The 17,517-nt window shown below is 32.7% G+C and overlaps 1 protein-coding gene across 1 annotated transcript in view; it reads left to right on the top strand.

The window, feature by feature from the left end:
* The window catches only part of LOC143249178 (atrial natriuretic peptide receptor 1-like), a 52,739-nt gene that overhangs the window by 14,556 nt on the left and 20,666 nt on the right, over positions 1-17,517 (top strand). Inside the window, exons 7-12 of the mRNA XM_076498637.1 lie at positions 530-614; positions 4,819-4,960; positions 5,903-5,977; positions 7,564-7,641; positions 9,650-9,754; positions 14,787-14,858. Coding sequence (XP_076354752.1) covers positions 530-614; positions 4,819-4,960; positions 5,903-5,977; positions 7,564-7,641; positions 9,650-9,754; positions 14,787-14,858 — 557 coding nt within the window. The remainder of the gene's footprint in view (positions 1-529; positions 615-4,818; positions 4,961-5,902; positions 5,978-7,563; positions 7,642-9,649; positions 9,755-14,786; positions 14,859-17,517) is intronic.

Genomic DNA, 17,517 nt, shown 5'->3' with positions numbered 1-17,517 from the left:
TTTTCTATTCGCGTGCTTGCTAATTGATCAATGGTTTAAAAAAACTAATATAGAAAAAAGTTATGTTAAATAGATTTTTCTTGCCAACCCAATCTTTGAAGATTTAAATGGTTGATCGTTACATAAGAAAACCTCTTTACCAAACTACAATAAAAGTCTTTGTATTTAAATATTAATACTTAGTGAATTTTACCCAGTAATTATTGGATAAGTAATATTTTAAGAGCTCTTCTAGAGTTAGAGTCATATTAGGATGTTCATACCAGCATGTGTATGCTTATTTCGAAACTTGGATAGTAGAAGGGTAATTAGTGCTTGGTGTAACAATTATTTGCTCAGTTTATTTACACTTGTTGTGTTCTTTCAGGCTGTTTTATTTGTGCGAAAAGTACTTCAGGAGATATCCTGAAATACTGATTCATAATATTAAAAAATAAGAAGTTTGACAAAGTTATTAGTTTTGATATAGTTAGGTATGCATACCAGCCTCTTTTATTTACCATTAACTATATTCTGTGTTTAATTTTAGAAAGTTTCCCGGTTCTTGGATCGGTTGGTATCACAGTTTTTGGACTATGTGTCATTGGTTCTATTGCTGGAGCTTTACTTTACAAGTAGGTATTATTCTTGTACATATTTTATGTAAACGTTTTGTGATTAACAAGAAAGAAAATGATCAGTTAAACTGTGTAATCCTTTCCTAGGTACAACTGTTAAGTTCTTAACTAAAGCTCAAGTAGTTAACCAATTATTATTAAGTAGATCAGAATTTAAGAAATGACGATAACTGGTGGTTGGAATTAGTAGTTAATATCTGATATATCAAGAAAGGGTTTAATAACGCAATTTAAATTCGTCCATTTTATTCTAAATATCTCACTGAATAAAGTCTGTGTAAGATACTTGAAACCTGACAGTTGTTCTCAAAATATATTTATAACGTTAAATATTATTTCTCATAAAAACTATTGTCAAAATAGTATCTTTCTATAAGGTTTGAGTAATGTTATCATTCCGTTAGTTGCATATTCTTTCGGTATCATGTGGGAGACAAAGTATAACTCCCCCTAGTTATGTGTTAAAATTAGCAAAAAAATTTTAATTTAGAACGGTACTTAAATTAACTAACGTGCAGTCATTAAACGTTTCCATTACCAACAAAGACCTATTACAAGTTACGACCCAGTTAATTAACTGTTAGTTTGGTTTTAAGAAAACCAGCACAGTTATTACAAAATATATTATACTAGAATTCCTCATTGTTTGTTCTTATTACTGATTTCCTACTGACAACTTTCACCATATTAGTCACTTTATCATATTTTAAACGTTTCTTGTTTCTCCCATTATAGGCAGCTACTGCTAACATTTTACAAATTAACTTTTTTGCATATCACTTCGTGAATAGTTGGCGATTATTGACAGTGAGATATAGTGCACTAATAATGTTAGCTATTGGTCCATATTCAACCAACGTACTTTTCTTGTTTATGAATACAAAGAGTGCGTACTAGCAAAACTGCAACTTTCAAGTAAAAATATGGAAATTTTATAACATGTGTGATAAAAATAATTTAAGTATTAAGGTATTCTGTTGAAAAATTCCCCCAAAAATGTTGGAAAAGAAAATTGTATATATATTCATAAACTCATATACAACGTTTCCGACAAAAGCCCTTCTTTAAGAAAATTCCCTTTTGGTCATCCACGTGAATTGTGTGAAAATTGCTGAAGAAATAAGATCGTCTATTTAATAATCTTTAAGTCCTCGTTTTCTTCCTACGTAAACCTTTCTACTACCCCACGCGCAAAACTTTCCAAGTTTCTGCGGCGAACCATTAAAAATACTGCGTGCAAAATGCTCGCATCATATGATATCAATCGCTATTGCCTAGGCTAACATATTATTATATCAACCGGATTTGAAAGATTAATCGGACGTATGGTTTTTCTCAGTGATTTTTATATTCAAACTTTTGAGTCTTATTGAAATATAGTCAATTTTGCGTTATAGGTTTGTAAATGTTTTCTATATAATATCGTGTTTTCTTTATTTTTGCAGGTTTTTTCTTTCTTTCTTAACAACTAAGCATCAATGTGACGTTATATAGGTTTTTTTTTAGAATTTAATTATCCTTCTAAAGAGCTCTCTTTGGACAACACTTCATAGGTATTATAACATTATTATGGTTCCATGCGTAAAAGAAGGTAACACTTTTTTATGGCACTTTCCATTAAGTTTCATATGTTGTTTTCTTCTGGGTTCCTTAACTCAGATTTAGCTATCATCAATATCTTAAACACTAGAATTCGTGTATAAATATATTAAGCTTTTTGAATAGTATTTATTGCAGTTCGTCTGTGGAACATATTAATTGGATTTGTCTTTTTCAAAATCTGGCTTACCATATCCTAACTTTCAATATTAAACTGAAATAATTATTGGCTATGGTATATAATGGTTTTACAAATGTTTCAGGCTCTGAAACAGTGTGTCCTGGTTCCATTTCTCATAAACTTTCTACAAGTACATCTAATTTCCTCAGGATGTTGAAATACTGGTTGCGAAGGCTTGTAGAGTTGGTGAATAATTACATAAGATGTTCTGTATTAGTTGTTTCCGCTATTTTTATCTATGATTTCTACATTCGCCCTCCTGAAATTAGGTTAGGTAGACATTAAAAGTTTGGATCAGAAATCAATGCCTCACTTTACAAAAGTTGCTCTCTAAATAGTGTGCCTTTCCTAAATTCACAAACCTAAAAAAAGTAACTCATGTTACGCAAGCAATGAAGAAAACACATTTAATATTGTAGTCGAAATGGAGTTGTCATTCTTTGAGAACAATAATGGGAATCCTCCAATCACAGAAGTTTGTCGGAGAAGATAAACACATTTTAGATCTGAGAACTGGCGTTGTGGAAGTTATAAAACTACCTCTTCTTATGCGAAATTTCATACCTTTTTTAACTTCGAATGAAGTTTCCTACAGTCACTAGTAGGCATGTAGATTTACCTGTCCATAGCTTTTAGTATATTTTTAATCCATTGCAGGACAAGCACAAACATAAAGTCAATACATTTTTGATGATTATTAATTTTTGTGCAAGTTTAATGTGTTACACGTGTCTTTGAAACAATACTAGAATAAGAACTTTTATATACTTAAACTTAACATGAAGCAATTCCATGCGTACTAATATCGTCTATCAGCAAGGTAAGGTATTAGCGTAATGATTATGGATTAGGATATGCGGAAAACAAAGTGAAAAAAATATTAACGATAAAAACAGAGATTATTTAAACATAAACGAAACAATCAACACTTTGTGCTTAACTATAAACAAACAGAAACTACGAAGAAACACTAACATTACAGTGATTCTTGGGAATTAGGAGTTAAGTTTAATGGTTTAGGGATCAAGTGCAAATACAACCCTTTCACCCTCAGTTCCACCCCTAATTGACGAACATAGAAAGAAAAAGGTAAATCGTGTTCATTTTCTAGTCAGCTTATATGAAAACATCACGTAAATTTATACGTGTATAATGGTAAGGAACTCGCGACAAAAACTAATATATAAATCGCTCTCACACGTACCCCGGTGGAACGGTGATAAATTTCGCATTTATAACGCTATAATCAGGAGTTCGATTCCCCTCGGTTGACACAGTAAATAACCCGAAGTGGTTTTATTATAATAATAATAAAAACACGTAAACGCTCTCACACTAGATAGATTCTTTGACCACCCACGTGCAAATTATTATTTGAACTTTGGTGTACATACACTTTCAGCATTCAGAATGCATAAATACGTCATACAGTCTTTTACGGAGCAAATACACAGTACGTTTTTTTAATTGAGCCTTTTATAGGTCTTTGCTGGTCCAAATACACGGCGTATGCTTTTATACACACTAATAGTGTTATTGGCCTTTTCTGTTTGTTTTTTAAATTTCGCGCAAAGCTACACGAAGACTGTCTGCGCTAGCCGTTCCTAATTTAGCAGTGTAAGACTAGAGGTATGGTAGCTAATCATCACCACCCCCCGTCAACTTTTGGCTATTTTTTTACCAACGAAGAGTGAGATTGACAATCACATTATAACGCCCTCACGGCTTAAAAGGCGAGCATGTTTGGTGCGACGAGGATTCGAACTCGCGACCCACCTTAACTACCTGACCATGCCGGGCCTAGGCCCTTTCTAGAGCAGATATATGGCAAGGGTAATAAATATATCCTTCGTCAACAGGCCCGGCATGGCCAAGCGTGTTAAGGCGTGCAAATCGTAATCTGAGGGTCGTGGGTTCGCATCCCCGTCGCGCCAAACATGCTCGCCCTTTCAGTCGTGGGGGCGTTATAATGTGACGAACTATCCCACTATTCGTTGGTAAAAGAGTAGCCCAAGAGTTGGCAGTGGGTAGCGATGACTAGCTGCCTTCCCTCTAGTCTTACACTGCTAAATTAGGGACGGATAGCGCAGATAGTCTTCGGATAGCTTTGTGCGAAATTCAAAAACAAACAAACAAACAAACCTTCGGCAACAAGAATGAAATCATTTTGGTTCTATTACATTCTTGGTTACATAAAATATTGAAGTGAAGATCACAGTAGCTTTCTGTAAAGTATTTTTGAGAGGCTAAATGATATTTGTTATGAAAAATTCGATATAAAAAAGTATCTGTTGTGGTATCACTTTGAACTCATTACATTGATACAGAATGTTCATTATTACAAAACAAAATGATCTATATGGGTTACAAATAAAAGATAACCACAATGTATTAAAATTATGTGTGTAATATTACTTGTAGACGCATCAAGTACAAGTCTACTTTGAGTGAGTATTGGTGGAAAGTAAGATGGCAAGACATTGTGTTTCCAGACAAAGTGAATAAAAAATCTGCCACAAGTCTACCACTTGGTGATGAAGTACAAACAGACTTAAAGTCTTTGGTAAGATCTAAATCAGGCTTACTCTAATATATTTTGAAGTGAGTTAACATCTTGGCTAAGTAAAAATCTCTTTATCCATAATATTGAGGCTTACAGAGGCAAAAAGTATGTTAACTGTCACATCGGATTACAGGAACAAAAAATACTTTACCGTGTAGACCACATCTGCTTACACGAGCAACAATTATGTTAATTGTGAAACCTTCCATTTATCACAGAGCCACTTAATAAGATAACTTAATAAAATAGTTAAATCGTTTATACTTCAACACTTTCTGCTAGGACGTTATGCGACAAGGTTTAAGTGATATTTGTCAGTTTTTGTTTGTGTTATACTCATATTATAAGCCATTTTTACTTTAAGTTCCACCGTTCTTATTGATATTTCGAGTGTACTTTAAAAATGTTTATATTTTCTCACAGTATATTATGAATGTTTCTCTTTATAATGAAGGAAAGGGAGTTTGGTAAACAAATCTCGCTTAAAGAATGGCGGGGCCCCATGAGGGGAACAAAATTCCAATTAATCAATTTCGATTGATCAGACGAAACTAGTAACAATATATTCAGAAGTTTAACTAAAGTAACCATAAACCTTATGATACTTCATTTAATTGAAAATTGTGGTATTCTAGTGAAACAAAAGATACTTAATCTTTATCATAGAGCTTACTCTCAAATAAACCTCGGATTTATTTCCGAATTTGAAAGTACATTTATTTGTTTTTGTTATTCATTAAATTGAAGAGTACCGATCATGTAGTACATATCAACCTTCCTTTACCTAAAATATATAAGATTATCGTGTTTGATTAACGAAAACTTAGGCATATGTTTGTTTAATATTTTTATGCTATTGATAGATGTACCATATTGCTCTATTTGTAGAAAATAAACATTGAAGATATAAAATAAAATGATTTATTTCATTTATATCTTTAGAATCCCAAAACATCCAACGGCAGCTCTCCACAAGAACTAGCTGCAGTGAGTGGTGTGATTATTGGCTTATACAAGGTAACATACTTGTATACTTGTTTAAATGTTTAAGGTGTAAATCATTGGAATGTGCAAGTTCAGGCTTTTGACTTTTATGTGAAGTTGAAGCATTTTTTACGCCAAAGTAGTACAGAGCAAATCTGTTTTGATAATTTCTATGTTAATGTGATTAGATGTTAACTCTCTAATTGTTGTAAACACAATTTCACAACAACAAAAATATAACATAATAATACACTCAAACACGAAATAACGTTTTGTTTACAGAGTCATTACAAGTCAGGAATGGTTTAAAATTACTAACTTACCTTTTCTTCGGATACTATTAAACAGTAAATATATGTCAAATATGTTTCTACTAAAAAGTTATTGACAAAATGTTATTTATAAAATCTTTGTCATCAAATGCTTTTTGTATTAACGTTATCTTTCAAATTCCATGAAATTATCCTTCCTTATATTATATGGTTTTATATAATATAGTTTTGACGCGAAAAAAGAATATAAACTTTGTTAAACTATGAAAAAGATTGTGATAAATTTATATTGATACATTAAAACCTTAGATTAGAAATTTTCACCCAGCATTAAACACAGACACAGTACTTCAATAAGTTTATAGAAAGTATTCAATTAACTAAAACCATGTTCAAAACGTGCAAAGTGAGATGAGAAAATTAATAATTATTCGCATAAATAATATTTATTTGTACAATTAAGTTTTATAAGCAATGTACCCTAGAAAGAAAATGTCTTTATTCGTTTCTTTTTTAAGCTATTAGTGATCGTGGTAATTCTATATTATCACTTACTCATAAAACTCGTTGTTCTATATTTGTTCATAAGGCTTAAGGGCATCAAGGTCGTCAAATAATGCTTAATCTTCATCCTTAAAGTATAATAATTATAAATCTAAGAACTTTAAATAAGTCAATACCACAGTTTAGAAATGCAAAATAAACTTGTTGGTAAATATAATGCTCTCAATAAATCCTAAAGTTAGGAAAAGTTAGTTGTGCCATGATTTATTGTTCCTATTGCTAGAATCGATGCACGAGTATACGATATGAAAATTGTAAGCTAAGAATCACAATACCTATTCGTAAAAAGTATAGGGGAAAAAACTAGTTCTTTGTATCGCAGCATATTTCTTAACGCCTTATTTTACTTCTCGACCAACTTAGGTCATTGCTGTTCGACTTCAAAACAAGGAAACCTGATTGTAGCTTAGCAACCCACTTACAGGCAGATTTATAATTAACATTCTGGAATCCTAGATTCGATAATTTTATTTGAATGTTGAAACATATGATAACTTCACCTTACAAATAAAAGTTCGTAATGCAAGTGAAGTCTAAAAACACATTAGCTTTTCAAAGTGTGAAACAAGTGATATTTTTAAAGTTATTATCATATAAATTTTATAACAGTTTTAGACCTATTAATTTTTTGATATTTCGTCGGCTTTCGGTGCGTGAATTCTAACGTTTAAAATTATTGTTACATTGTTAGAGAGAACCGTATTATTACAGTAGACTGAAGAAAAGAAGGCTTAACAGCACGTGTGTTTGTTTGTGTGATTTGTTTACGTCCTCTCCTTTCAGGGAAATAAAGTTGTAGTAAAACCACTACGTGTCAGCAAACTGAACTTGTCTCGCCAGGTGATGGTCGAATTGAAACAGGTCAGTTTGTTTGTGTTAACCTTTATACATAGATATATATCAAACCTAGGTATTAGTTTAATTGCTCATTTCACTTCAATGAAAAAATATATTGTAAAGTGCTGTCAGTGAGGACAAATACATGCTGAACTTCTGAACAAGGTAGGGTGTAAGTAACAACATTAGCTTTCTCCTAAAGCCAATACTCATTTCTAAACTGTGAGGGATGTGAAGAGTGCCCTAATGTATGAAAAGTTAAATGGGGCAGTTTAAGATTTTAAAGCATTTATTAACGAAAATCAATGAGGAGAAACAAATCGGAAGTAAATCAGTACAGTCAGACTATTGCTGTAATGTATGTAAAGTGGATGAGCGATTAATGAATGTAGAAGGTTATCAAAACACACAGCTGGTGAACACTTATCCTGATGTTTCTATGATATAATCCCTTTTTTCGGGTCTCACATAGTCGTTACATTAATATAAAAATGCGCAGTGAGCTATTGAACTTTGGCTTTTAGCATTGTAAGTCAGTCAACTTACCGCTATCCAACCAGCAATTTATTTTATGAATAAAATAAAAAGAACAAAAACCCAGGAAAGTGAATAAAAAGATTGTCCTTGTTTATCTTCAGTCTACGCTCAGTTGCTCACATGTAAGATTGAGAGCTATAACACTAAACTTTTTTACTCAATACCCATAGTAGGTACATCACATATGGCCTGTTATACAAGTTTGCGATTAACAAAAAACAATTATCATTTCCAAGTTCAGTTTTAACGCTTGAATGCATAAAATGTTGTATGTTGTTTCAAGATTTTGGAAACAAGAAAAAGCCCACTGAGAAATGGGAACAAAGTTCTTAGGTAATTTGGCAGATTACTTATCATTGATGCCGTTTTTCAAAAACATTTTCAGTGTAATTTATTGTAACCCATTGTCTTCTACATTCTTCTGTACTCTACCATGCTTTTCTTTTTGTTTTTTTTCTTTCCCTATCGGCATCGATAGTAAATACATCTCAAGCTCATAGTGCTGTTTTTATTGGGTAGTATGAAAGTTTTGGAGACATACCGTTTCGAACAATATCTTGTGATTACTTTTATGTTTTAAAATGTTATCTAAACATTTAATGGGTTTTTTTCAACAAGAAGAATCATTCTAACTAAATTTGTTCCCCCTTGCTTAAAGTCTTCGTATAATTATACTGTTTAAATACTTTATTTCAACTGTGTATTTAGCACTCGACATCAAACGTCATGATACATGTTGTAAAATACATTCTATCAAAACAGATATTCGTGGTCCTCTAGAAATCAGAAAATAGTTTTGTTTGTTTGTCTTTAATATTAAAAAATAGTCAAACTTGAATACTGGTAACACTGAAAGACAAAAGACAGTCTCGATCACAAACACTGAAAAGTCAAAGGCACTCCTGGTTAATAACTCTGTAAATATCAAACGCAAGGCAAACTGTCAAGGGCAGTTGGAGATCAGACTCAATTCTGATTGTTGAATATATTAAAAAGTCAAAGATTGTTTTGACTACTAACAACATGGAAAGATTAAGCTCAACCAAAGGTTTTGGAAGTCCAAAATCACCAGTGACTGTTAACGATATTGAAAAATCAAAGAAAGTATTAGTTATTGGCTGCATGAAAAGATCAAAGACAGTTTTAATTGCTTATTATATTTAAATACTTGAGGCGATACTGACTACAATCATGTCAAGACCAAGAATTAGTAATAACTGTTAAGTACATAAAAACATGATCAGCATATATTTCAAAAGATACTAACAGACAAGAATAATTCCTGAATTTCGAACAAACTGTGTAATAAGAGAAAGCCTGAATTACCAATAACATTGAAAATGTAGATGAAATTCTCACAGCTAGGTAATAAATCTATATTTGATTAAGAAAACTTAACTGCTAAATAATCTTCGTATTTAAGGTAAAAACGAACAAATAATTCTAAAGATTTTTGTTATATGTAACTTGTTCTTCTTGTTCGCTTATTCTTCAGATAGGAGAGCTTACTCATGAAAACCTGGTGCGTTTCATAGGGATGTGCATTGACGAACCAAACTATGCTTTGCTCACAGAACATTGTATTCGTGGAAGTCTTCGGGTAGGAGTGTTTTGTTTTGTTTTGACGTGTATGATACATTCATTAAGAAAGTAACATTAGTTTTAGAACACACTTTTAATGGAAACTAAAGCAAGTAATCTAGCAATAAAAACTTAGAAAGATGTCTAATCAATCTTATTCATTGTTGAATTAATAATATGTAAATTTTGCCTTTTCAACTATTACATGCAAGTATATTATCTTTTTATACCTTATTTAGTTATGAAGAGATTTTTCATTTTATCCTTTATTTATTTTCTTGACAGTAAAGATGGCAATATGTCGTCCAGAAAATTGCTAAGACAACGCTGTTTTAGTTTTCAGAGTCTTAAGTATATATATAAATATATTGTCTATTATGTATGAGAAAATAGTTCAGTAGCATATAGAATTCCATGGTGAAAGGACTGGCACTATAATATCCTTTCCCGGCTAACTATGACGTTCACTAAATTTGAAAACCGACCAATACTTTGAGTGAATAAAGATAACAAAATAAAGCAAATTTACCTTTGAATTCAGTCACTTTTTTTGGCCAGTTTAAGTTGGTTTTCATCATGACTAGTCTTACAGAGATTTATCTTTAGAGTCTGAAAGGTAACGAGTTCTTCACTGTTTTTTCTGTTGTCGTTGTTTTTCTATTATTTTAGCTAATTAAAAAAATATTGTTTTCACTACCTTTTTAATGAGCCCAATCTGTTTACTTTTTATGCAAGTTCAAACTCAATCAAGTTATTAACTACAGAACACTCCTCTTGATTACGGGTTTGTCTAAAAAATCACACAACTCACTCCTGTTTCAGAATACGAATCAACAAATTTAAAGATTCAGAGTTATATTTTTCTTTCCCTATAACTAACATAACAGTTATAGTTGTTATAGTTATGTTATAGTTACGATTTGGAATGACATGGTGGTTAGAGCGCTCAACTCGCAAGATGCAGGTTGTGATGTCAAAACGGACAGAAACTAGTCACCTAACACCATTCTTTCAGAAGAAAAGTATTTATAATATGACCGTATCTACCACTATTTTTTCAAAGCAGTCCAAGAATTGGCCGTAAATGATGTTGATCAGCTGACTTCCGTGTAGTTTGCCATTGAAAATTTAGGAACAGCTAGCGCAAATAGCCCTTGAGTAGTTCTGCCAAAATCTCAACAAACAGACGAATAGATTCGGGCCAGATGATTCAGGAGTGTCTGTGATCCAATGCGTGTAGATAAGTTATCCAGTTTAAACATTATAACGACCCCACGGCTGAAAGGGCGAGCATGTTTGGCGCGACGGGGAGCTTAAGAGCTCTTGAGTGGTGATGATTAGCTGCCTTCCCTCTAGTCTTACGCTGCCTAATTAGGGACGGCAAGCACAGACATCCCTCGAGTAGCTCTGTGCAAAATTCAAAAACAAACAAACAATAAACATTAAGTCATCTAGTGTTAAAATGCTTCAAAAAATTATATATACCAGAGTATTAACATTATTTACTTTATCCTCACGAAATAAAGAAATATCATTACATTAAAAACAAATTTAAAATCACATCCAGACTGTGGTAATGTAAAAATCTCTCTTGTTTCGCTAAATTTTACTTTTATTTCTATAAATTCATTTGAAGTTTTGTAACTGAAAGCAGACTGTGTTTCAAATATCATAGCAAAAAAGTATAACAATTTGAAATGACATGACCATATGATCTTAGTGTAATCAGTAACACGTATTTCATGACCAGTTGAAATAACAACAGAGTAGAATAACACAAATAACACTGACAGAATCATTCTTCTAAGCATCTAGTTAATCTTTAGATACCTCAATGACTTATATTCAGATTTTATTCAGACAACAATTGATTAATGGCTAAATGCCAGGGCACCAACCCATATATTACATCAGATGAGTACCTCACACCATGCCATATTGTTACCTGACTTATACTCTTAACATATACTTTTCTGTCCAAATGTTATAATCATAACCCTAATTACGTTGACATAGCTTTTTCATTACTGCTCGCATACATTATTCACTTACTTTAAAAACTGTTAGTCAGGAATTAATCGCTGAAAAATTATGAAAATAGTATTTAGTTTAAGTGTTCTTTCTATAGAAAGCTAATGGAACTTTCTTCCATTACTCGGACAGTAATCTACAGTATTGTGCAAAACCGTTAGGACAAGAGAATATTTTTGTCATTCTTTTCATGTTATGAGGCTAATTCTTCCATACTATTACAGAATGTAAATTTCAACATTATGGTAATGCTTCACTGATTCCTGTTGACAGGTGAGAATACTTATCATTCTTTAGAATTCCTATATACTTATACCAAGGGCATTTCATAAGAGTTCTGCTTGAATTAGCACACCAATCAAAGTTAGGGTCTGAAATAACTCTCATGGGTGTCCCATGCAATTTCTTAACTATAAAGAAAAAAGCGAGAGCGAGACAGCATATGGTACCTGTATATGCTTCGAGAAATCAGTTTAATAGCACTCCACAAATAAAAATTGATAAAACAGTGTTTAACACCATATATTAAGTTTTGTTGTCATGCGACGGCCCAAAAAAGCGTAGAGAAAATTATCACTAGAGCAAAAAGTTCGCAACAAAGCTTTACGTGATGTTGATTGGACTCTCCGCAAATTGCAGCAGACTTGAAATGCTCCCCAAACATTTTCAAGTACACGTTTGATCATGTGACTGAGACAGGTAAATTTGAAAATATGAAAGAAAGAGGCAGAACACCTAAACTCAGTTATACTGTTGTTAAGTATATTTGCTTATACAGCCTACGGGAAAGAAGGAATACTGTCACTGATCTCTACCACGAGATAAACGACCATGTACCAAGTGATCTAGATCTACAATATCAATAAGACACAATAATAATGGAATATTTGGTCATGTATCAGTTAAACATCTTTACCTTAATCTCCGAATATTGTCAAGAGACTGAAATGTGCTAAAAAGTATAAAAACTGGACAATTGGTGATTGGAAAAAGGTGTTACGGACGGATGGGTCCAAATTTGAAATAAAAGGTTCAAAGCATAGGTTGAACGTCCAGCGGAAAAAAGGTGAAAGGTACTTACCTCAATGCATAGCACCTACAATTAAGCAGTAGAGAAGCGGTACGATAATTTATGGTTGAGAGAATAGGGAATATTTGCAGAGCAGAAGAAATAATGAAGCAGCGCAGGTACCATCAGATACTAATCCATCATGGTATACCCAGTTGTTTGCGTATTGTTGGTATACCAAGACTGTAATGGCTCCAAACATGCATCCAATCTATACAGAAACTACTTAGCTGAGAAAAAAGCTGCTGGAGTCATTCAGATGATGTTATGTCCACATAGAACCCCATTATCAACCTTATTGAGCAGATCCAGGAAATGATAGATCAAAAACTCGATAAATCAAATGTTATTTCTAAAGAAACTTTACGGGAGTGTATTAGAGTTATTTGTTTAAAAATCCAAAGGAAATTTTGATTACAGGTGTTGAAACAATACCTGAAAGACTGTCTGCAGTTATTAAATAAAAAGGGAACACATACAATATTCAGTGGTTGTTGAACTCAAACACTTCCAGTGAGTTTTTATTGTGCTAAATATGAAGATTAATAAAGTGTTGATGTTTCGCCTGTTCTTCGAAAATAGACTAAAATATAATATTGGACTTTGTCCTTACACTATCGCACAGTACAGTAGCCCGCCAGTGACACAACAGTATGTCTGCTGTCTCACACCGCTATAAACTGAGTTTCGATACCCGTAGTGAAAGAGCACAGAGAACCCGTTGTGTATACAAACACAGTACAGTAGTTAACCTAAATTCGCCAAAACAACGTTTCAGCATTTTTAACCCATTTTTGGACTTACGTTGGGCTATTTAATTTATTACCAATAAGCAACAATTACGTTAATTAGTGTCACGTGTAACTAACCGATTACTCAAAATATATGCTTTGAATTATTACAGCATTTCTCATTTAAGCTTCGATTAGACTAACTATCATGAAATAATAGACCTATCGGAGTTACGATTTCCGATTATAAATATTTTCGATTTACCAAATATCGAAATAGATTTAATGTGTTAATTTTTGTTAAACACAAAACTACACAATGGATCAGCTGTGTTATGCCCATCTTTATCTTTATAAGTGATTGATACTATCCACTTCAAACTTGTTCAGCATTGGTGAATTGATGGGTCATGACATGAAGGTCTCGAATTCATTCTCATTGGCATTAAACTTGCAAGCTCTGTCTTTGTCATATAAAGTGTATTAAGTCTATCTTCCACTGTCCCTAATTTTGAACTGATTCCGAAGGGGAAGGCGACAGTGGGGTAGAATTCGCTACCATATTTTTTTGTTTCTCTTTGCTTGTGTATACTATAGTTTTAAAAGCACAACACCAATCAAATAATCAAATGTAATCGCTTAGTTGGGCCTTCCTTTGCTCACCTCTACTTCGTTCCATAGTGCAGTTGAACTTAACTTACAGATATTAGTTTCTTCCAGCAAAGTTACTCGACTTAAAGTCGTCCACCCCATAATGTTAATCCAGTGTATTGGTTGTAACTTGAGTTTGTCAGTTAGAGAATTTCTGAGAACTTGAATGTGGTTTTTGGAGATCGTTGCTGTGTGATATATATTAGCATTTCTTATGCGAATTTTCGTGTTTCCGATGGAAATATTGGCAGTGCTCTCCTTCAAAAGAGTATGTCATTTATTTGATTCAATATTGCTCATCAACCTCGTTGTATGAACATTTATCTTCGTAAAGGTTTATATGTATGTTTGCTATTCTATGCATAAGGCTTATCATTATAAAACTGACTTCACTGTGGACCAAATATAAATAAAAAATACTGCCTTTTTTGCCAATGCAAGAAAATATACGTATAAAGTTTTGTAAGCCCTCTGTATGTTCTTCAGCCGTTAATGCTTCTTTTAATCACATTACAGGAATGTCATAGTATAGATTTAGTGTTAATAGTTCGTTGTTTTTTTTATAAAAGGACATGTTGGAGAAGGATGCCATGAATATCGATTGGACCTTTCGATACTCAATGGTCAATGATATCCTTGAGGTATGTCCATTTTGCTTAGAATTATATATGTATAGGTTACTTACATATTTATCATCGATAATACTGATAAGATAAATATTCAGGATATATTTTATGTAGGAAGCGGATTATGTTGTGATTGTTATTAAGAAAAAGTACAAAACCTTCTTGTACTTTCATTCAAAAAACAAAACTAAATACTGAAAGTCCTTAGTGAAGTCCTGTAAATTTAAGAAATTTGGAACACTAAAGTTTTCTTATATAGTAGTTATCATTAAAATTCGATAACATTAAACTGTTTTAATAGTTTAAACAGTAAATGAATTATTTGAATTTTTAAATTCGCTACTGTTTTTTGTTGTTTTAGCGTATTTTCAATTCGAAGTTTAAATAATTCTCCAGTAGGTTGAGCCTACTGCCTCCCGCTAGTACAATGGTTTATCTACGGATTTACAACCCTAAAATCAGGAGGTCGATCCCCCTCGGTGGGCTCACTGGATAGCCCAATGGGGCCTTGCTATAAGAAAACACACACATTTTGAGAAGAAAAGCAATTATTTTAGTGAATTTAGACCCTCGTAGCAAGTTTTTCTTTTACTATCTTACTCAGCCTATGAAAAAACTAAAACACGGACTCTAACGGATAAAATACACACGTTTTTGTGTGGTATTCAATAATTTATATTATTTTTTATACTTTAAACTTATTCCAGATTTCAAAATAAAATAGTTTTAGTTACTTAAATATTATGAAGAACGACCCCTTAGAAAGGTATTAATAAATAATGTACGCTATTATGCTCATTTAATTTGATTGAAATCTGTTAATAATCTACAACCCCCACTAGTACAGTAGTATGTCTGCGGACTTGCACACTAAAAACCGAGTTTTGATACCCGTGGTGCGCAGAGCACAGATAGCCCATTGTGTAACTTAGTGCTAAATTCAAAACAAACAAACAAACAAAATAATCTACTATATTTAAAGTAAAGGGTGTGACCGGGAAAAATATACGATCTGATAACTATCATTCCATATCTGTTCCTATATTCTCCACATTTCTTGATCAATTAATACCAAACTTGGCAGTGATACAAGATTATATGAGAAGGGTCATGAGAAGGGCGGGAGTTTGGACTTCCATCTAATTTGATGTCTAATTAAAAAAAAAAAACTAAACCAAAATAACTAAATACAGTGATATAAGATGACATGAGAAAGGTCATGAGGGGGCAGAACCCCCATTTAATTTAATATTGATATAATTATTCAAAACACTGTATTTTTTTGGTATTGGTACCTTTATGTATTTTTATAACATTTTTAATGTTTATTACGTTGAGAAAAAAATGGAAGCACAATTTCCTAATCTTTGTTACAAATGAGTTTTTATTTCACCCGTCCAATGGGCCAAGTGGTTAACAAACAGACTTAACATTACACTACCCTTCAAAAATCGTGACCCGGTATGGCCACGTGCTTAATGCACTTGACTCGTAATCCGAGGGTCGCGGGTTCAAGTCTCCGTCGTACCAAACATGCTCGCCCTTTCAGCCGTGGGGGCATTATAATGTCACGATCAATCCCACTATTCGTTGGTAAAAAAGTAGCCCAAGAGTTGGCGGTGGGTGGTGATGCTAGCTGCCTTTCTTCTTGTCTTACACTGCTAAATTAGGGACGGCTACTGCAGAAAACCCTCGTGTAGCTCTGTGCGAAATTCAAAACCCCGTCCAAGGAACAGGAACTCCATCTAGTAATCAACATATTTTCCTTAGTTCATCATTTCCTTCACTTTTCTGGTGGACTTTGCTATAAGAAAAAACACACACACAGTCCTTCACTTTTCTATCTGAGAGCTTTGCATTGCTCTTTATTAAATGGTTTATTTCCTTTGTTTATTGCATGATTTTTCGTCGCAATTCGGAGCGAAAATATACATAACCGGAGTTACGGAATGCAATATCAGTAACTGCTTAAACTACCAAACAGTCAGGAGCTCCAGTGTTAATATGAACGTATTCTTTGCTTCTGCTTGTGGGTTGAGCCCTGTCTCTGACTGTCATTTAAACAGATAATGATAAACCACATTCTTGTATAATAACCACATCAGAATATCGTATATTTTATCCAAATAATCACATTAATAGTCAGTACATTATGTAGACACGTAGCATGCTGAATCAATGCATATCAGGAACTAAATTTCATTACAAGACGCTTATAATTCATGATCAGTAAAATAAATTAGTATAACTTATTTTATATCTTGTTAAAACATTCGTTGTCTTTCATGATTATCTAACCAGGCTTAGCAGTTTCGTCTTGTAATACCTAACGTTTATGGTGTTAAATGAATAGAATCCGGATTTTGTGGATTTGGCACCCTTTAACATTTTCGCTATATTCTAGGTTAGGAAGTTAAAAATATAATGCAGGTATTCCGACACAAATTTTTAACTCTTTCGACTATACAAAGGATTGGTTGTAATAAACGCTCATTTTTTATGTTCTAATACATGTACTAAAATACCCAAAAAAATGTTAACATTAATTCACCTCACTTCAAACTTTTAAACACTGTCTGTATAACGTTTGTACAGTAGGACTATTTGAAATGTAATTTAATACACAAACGTAACAATAGGTTCAGCTGAAATACTTCTTGTTAAATTTATATTG

This window comes from Tachypleus tridentatus, chromosome 4 (genome assembly GCF_004210375.1).
Source record: "Tachypleus tridentatus isolate NWPU-2018 chromosome 4, ASM421037v1, whole genome shotgun sequence".
Lineage (NCBI taxonomy): Eukaryota > Metazoa > Arthropoda > Merostomata > Xiphosura > Limulidae > Tachypleus > Tachypleus tridentatus.
Note: the sequence above shows the minus strand (reverse complement) of the source record. Positions and strands in the feature narration are given on the sequence as shown.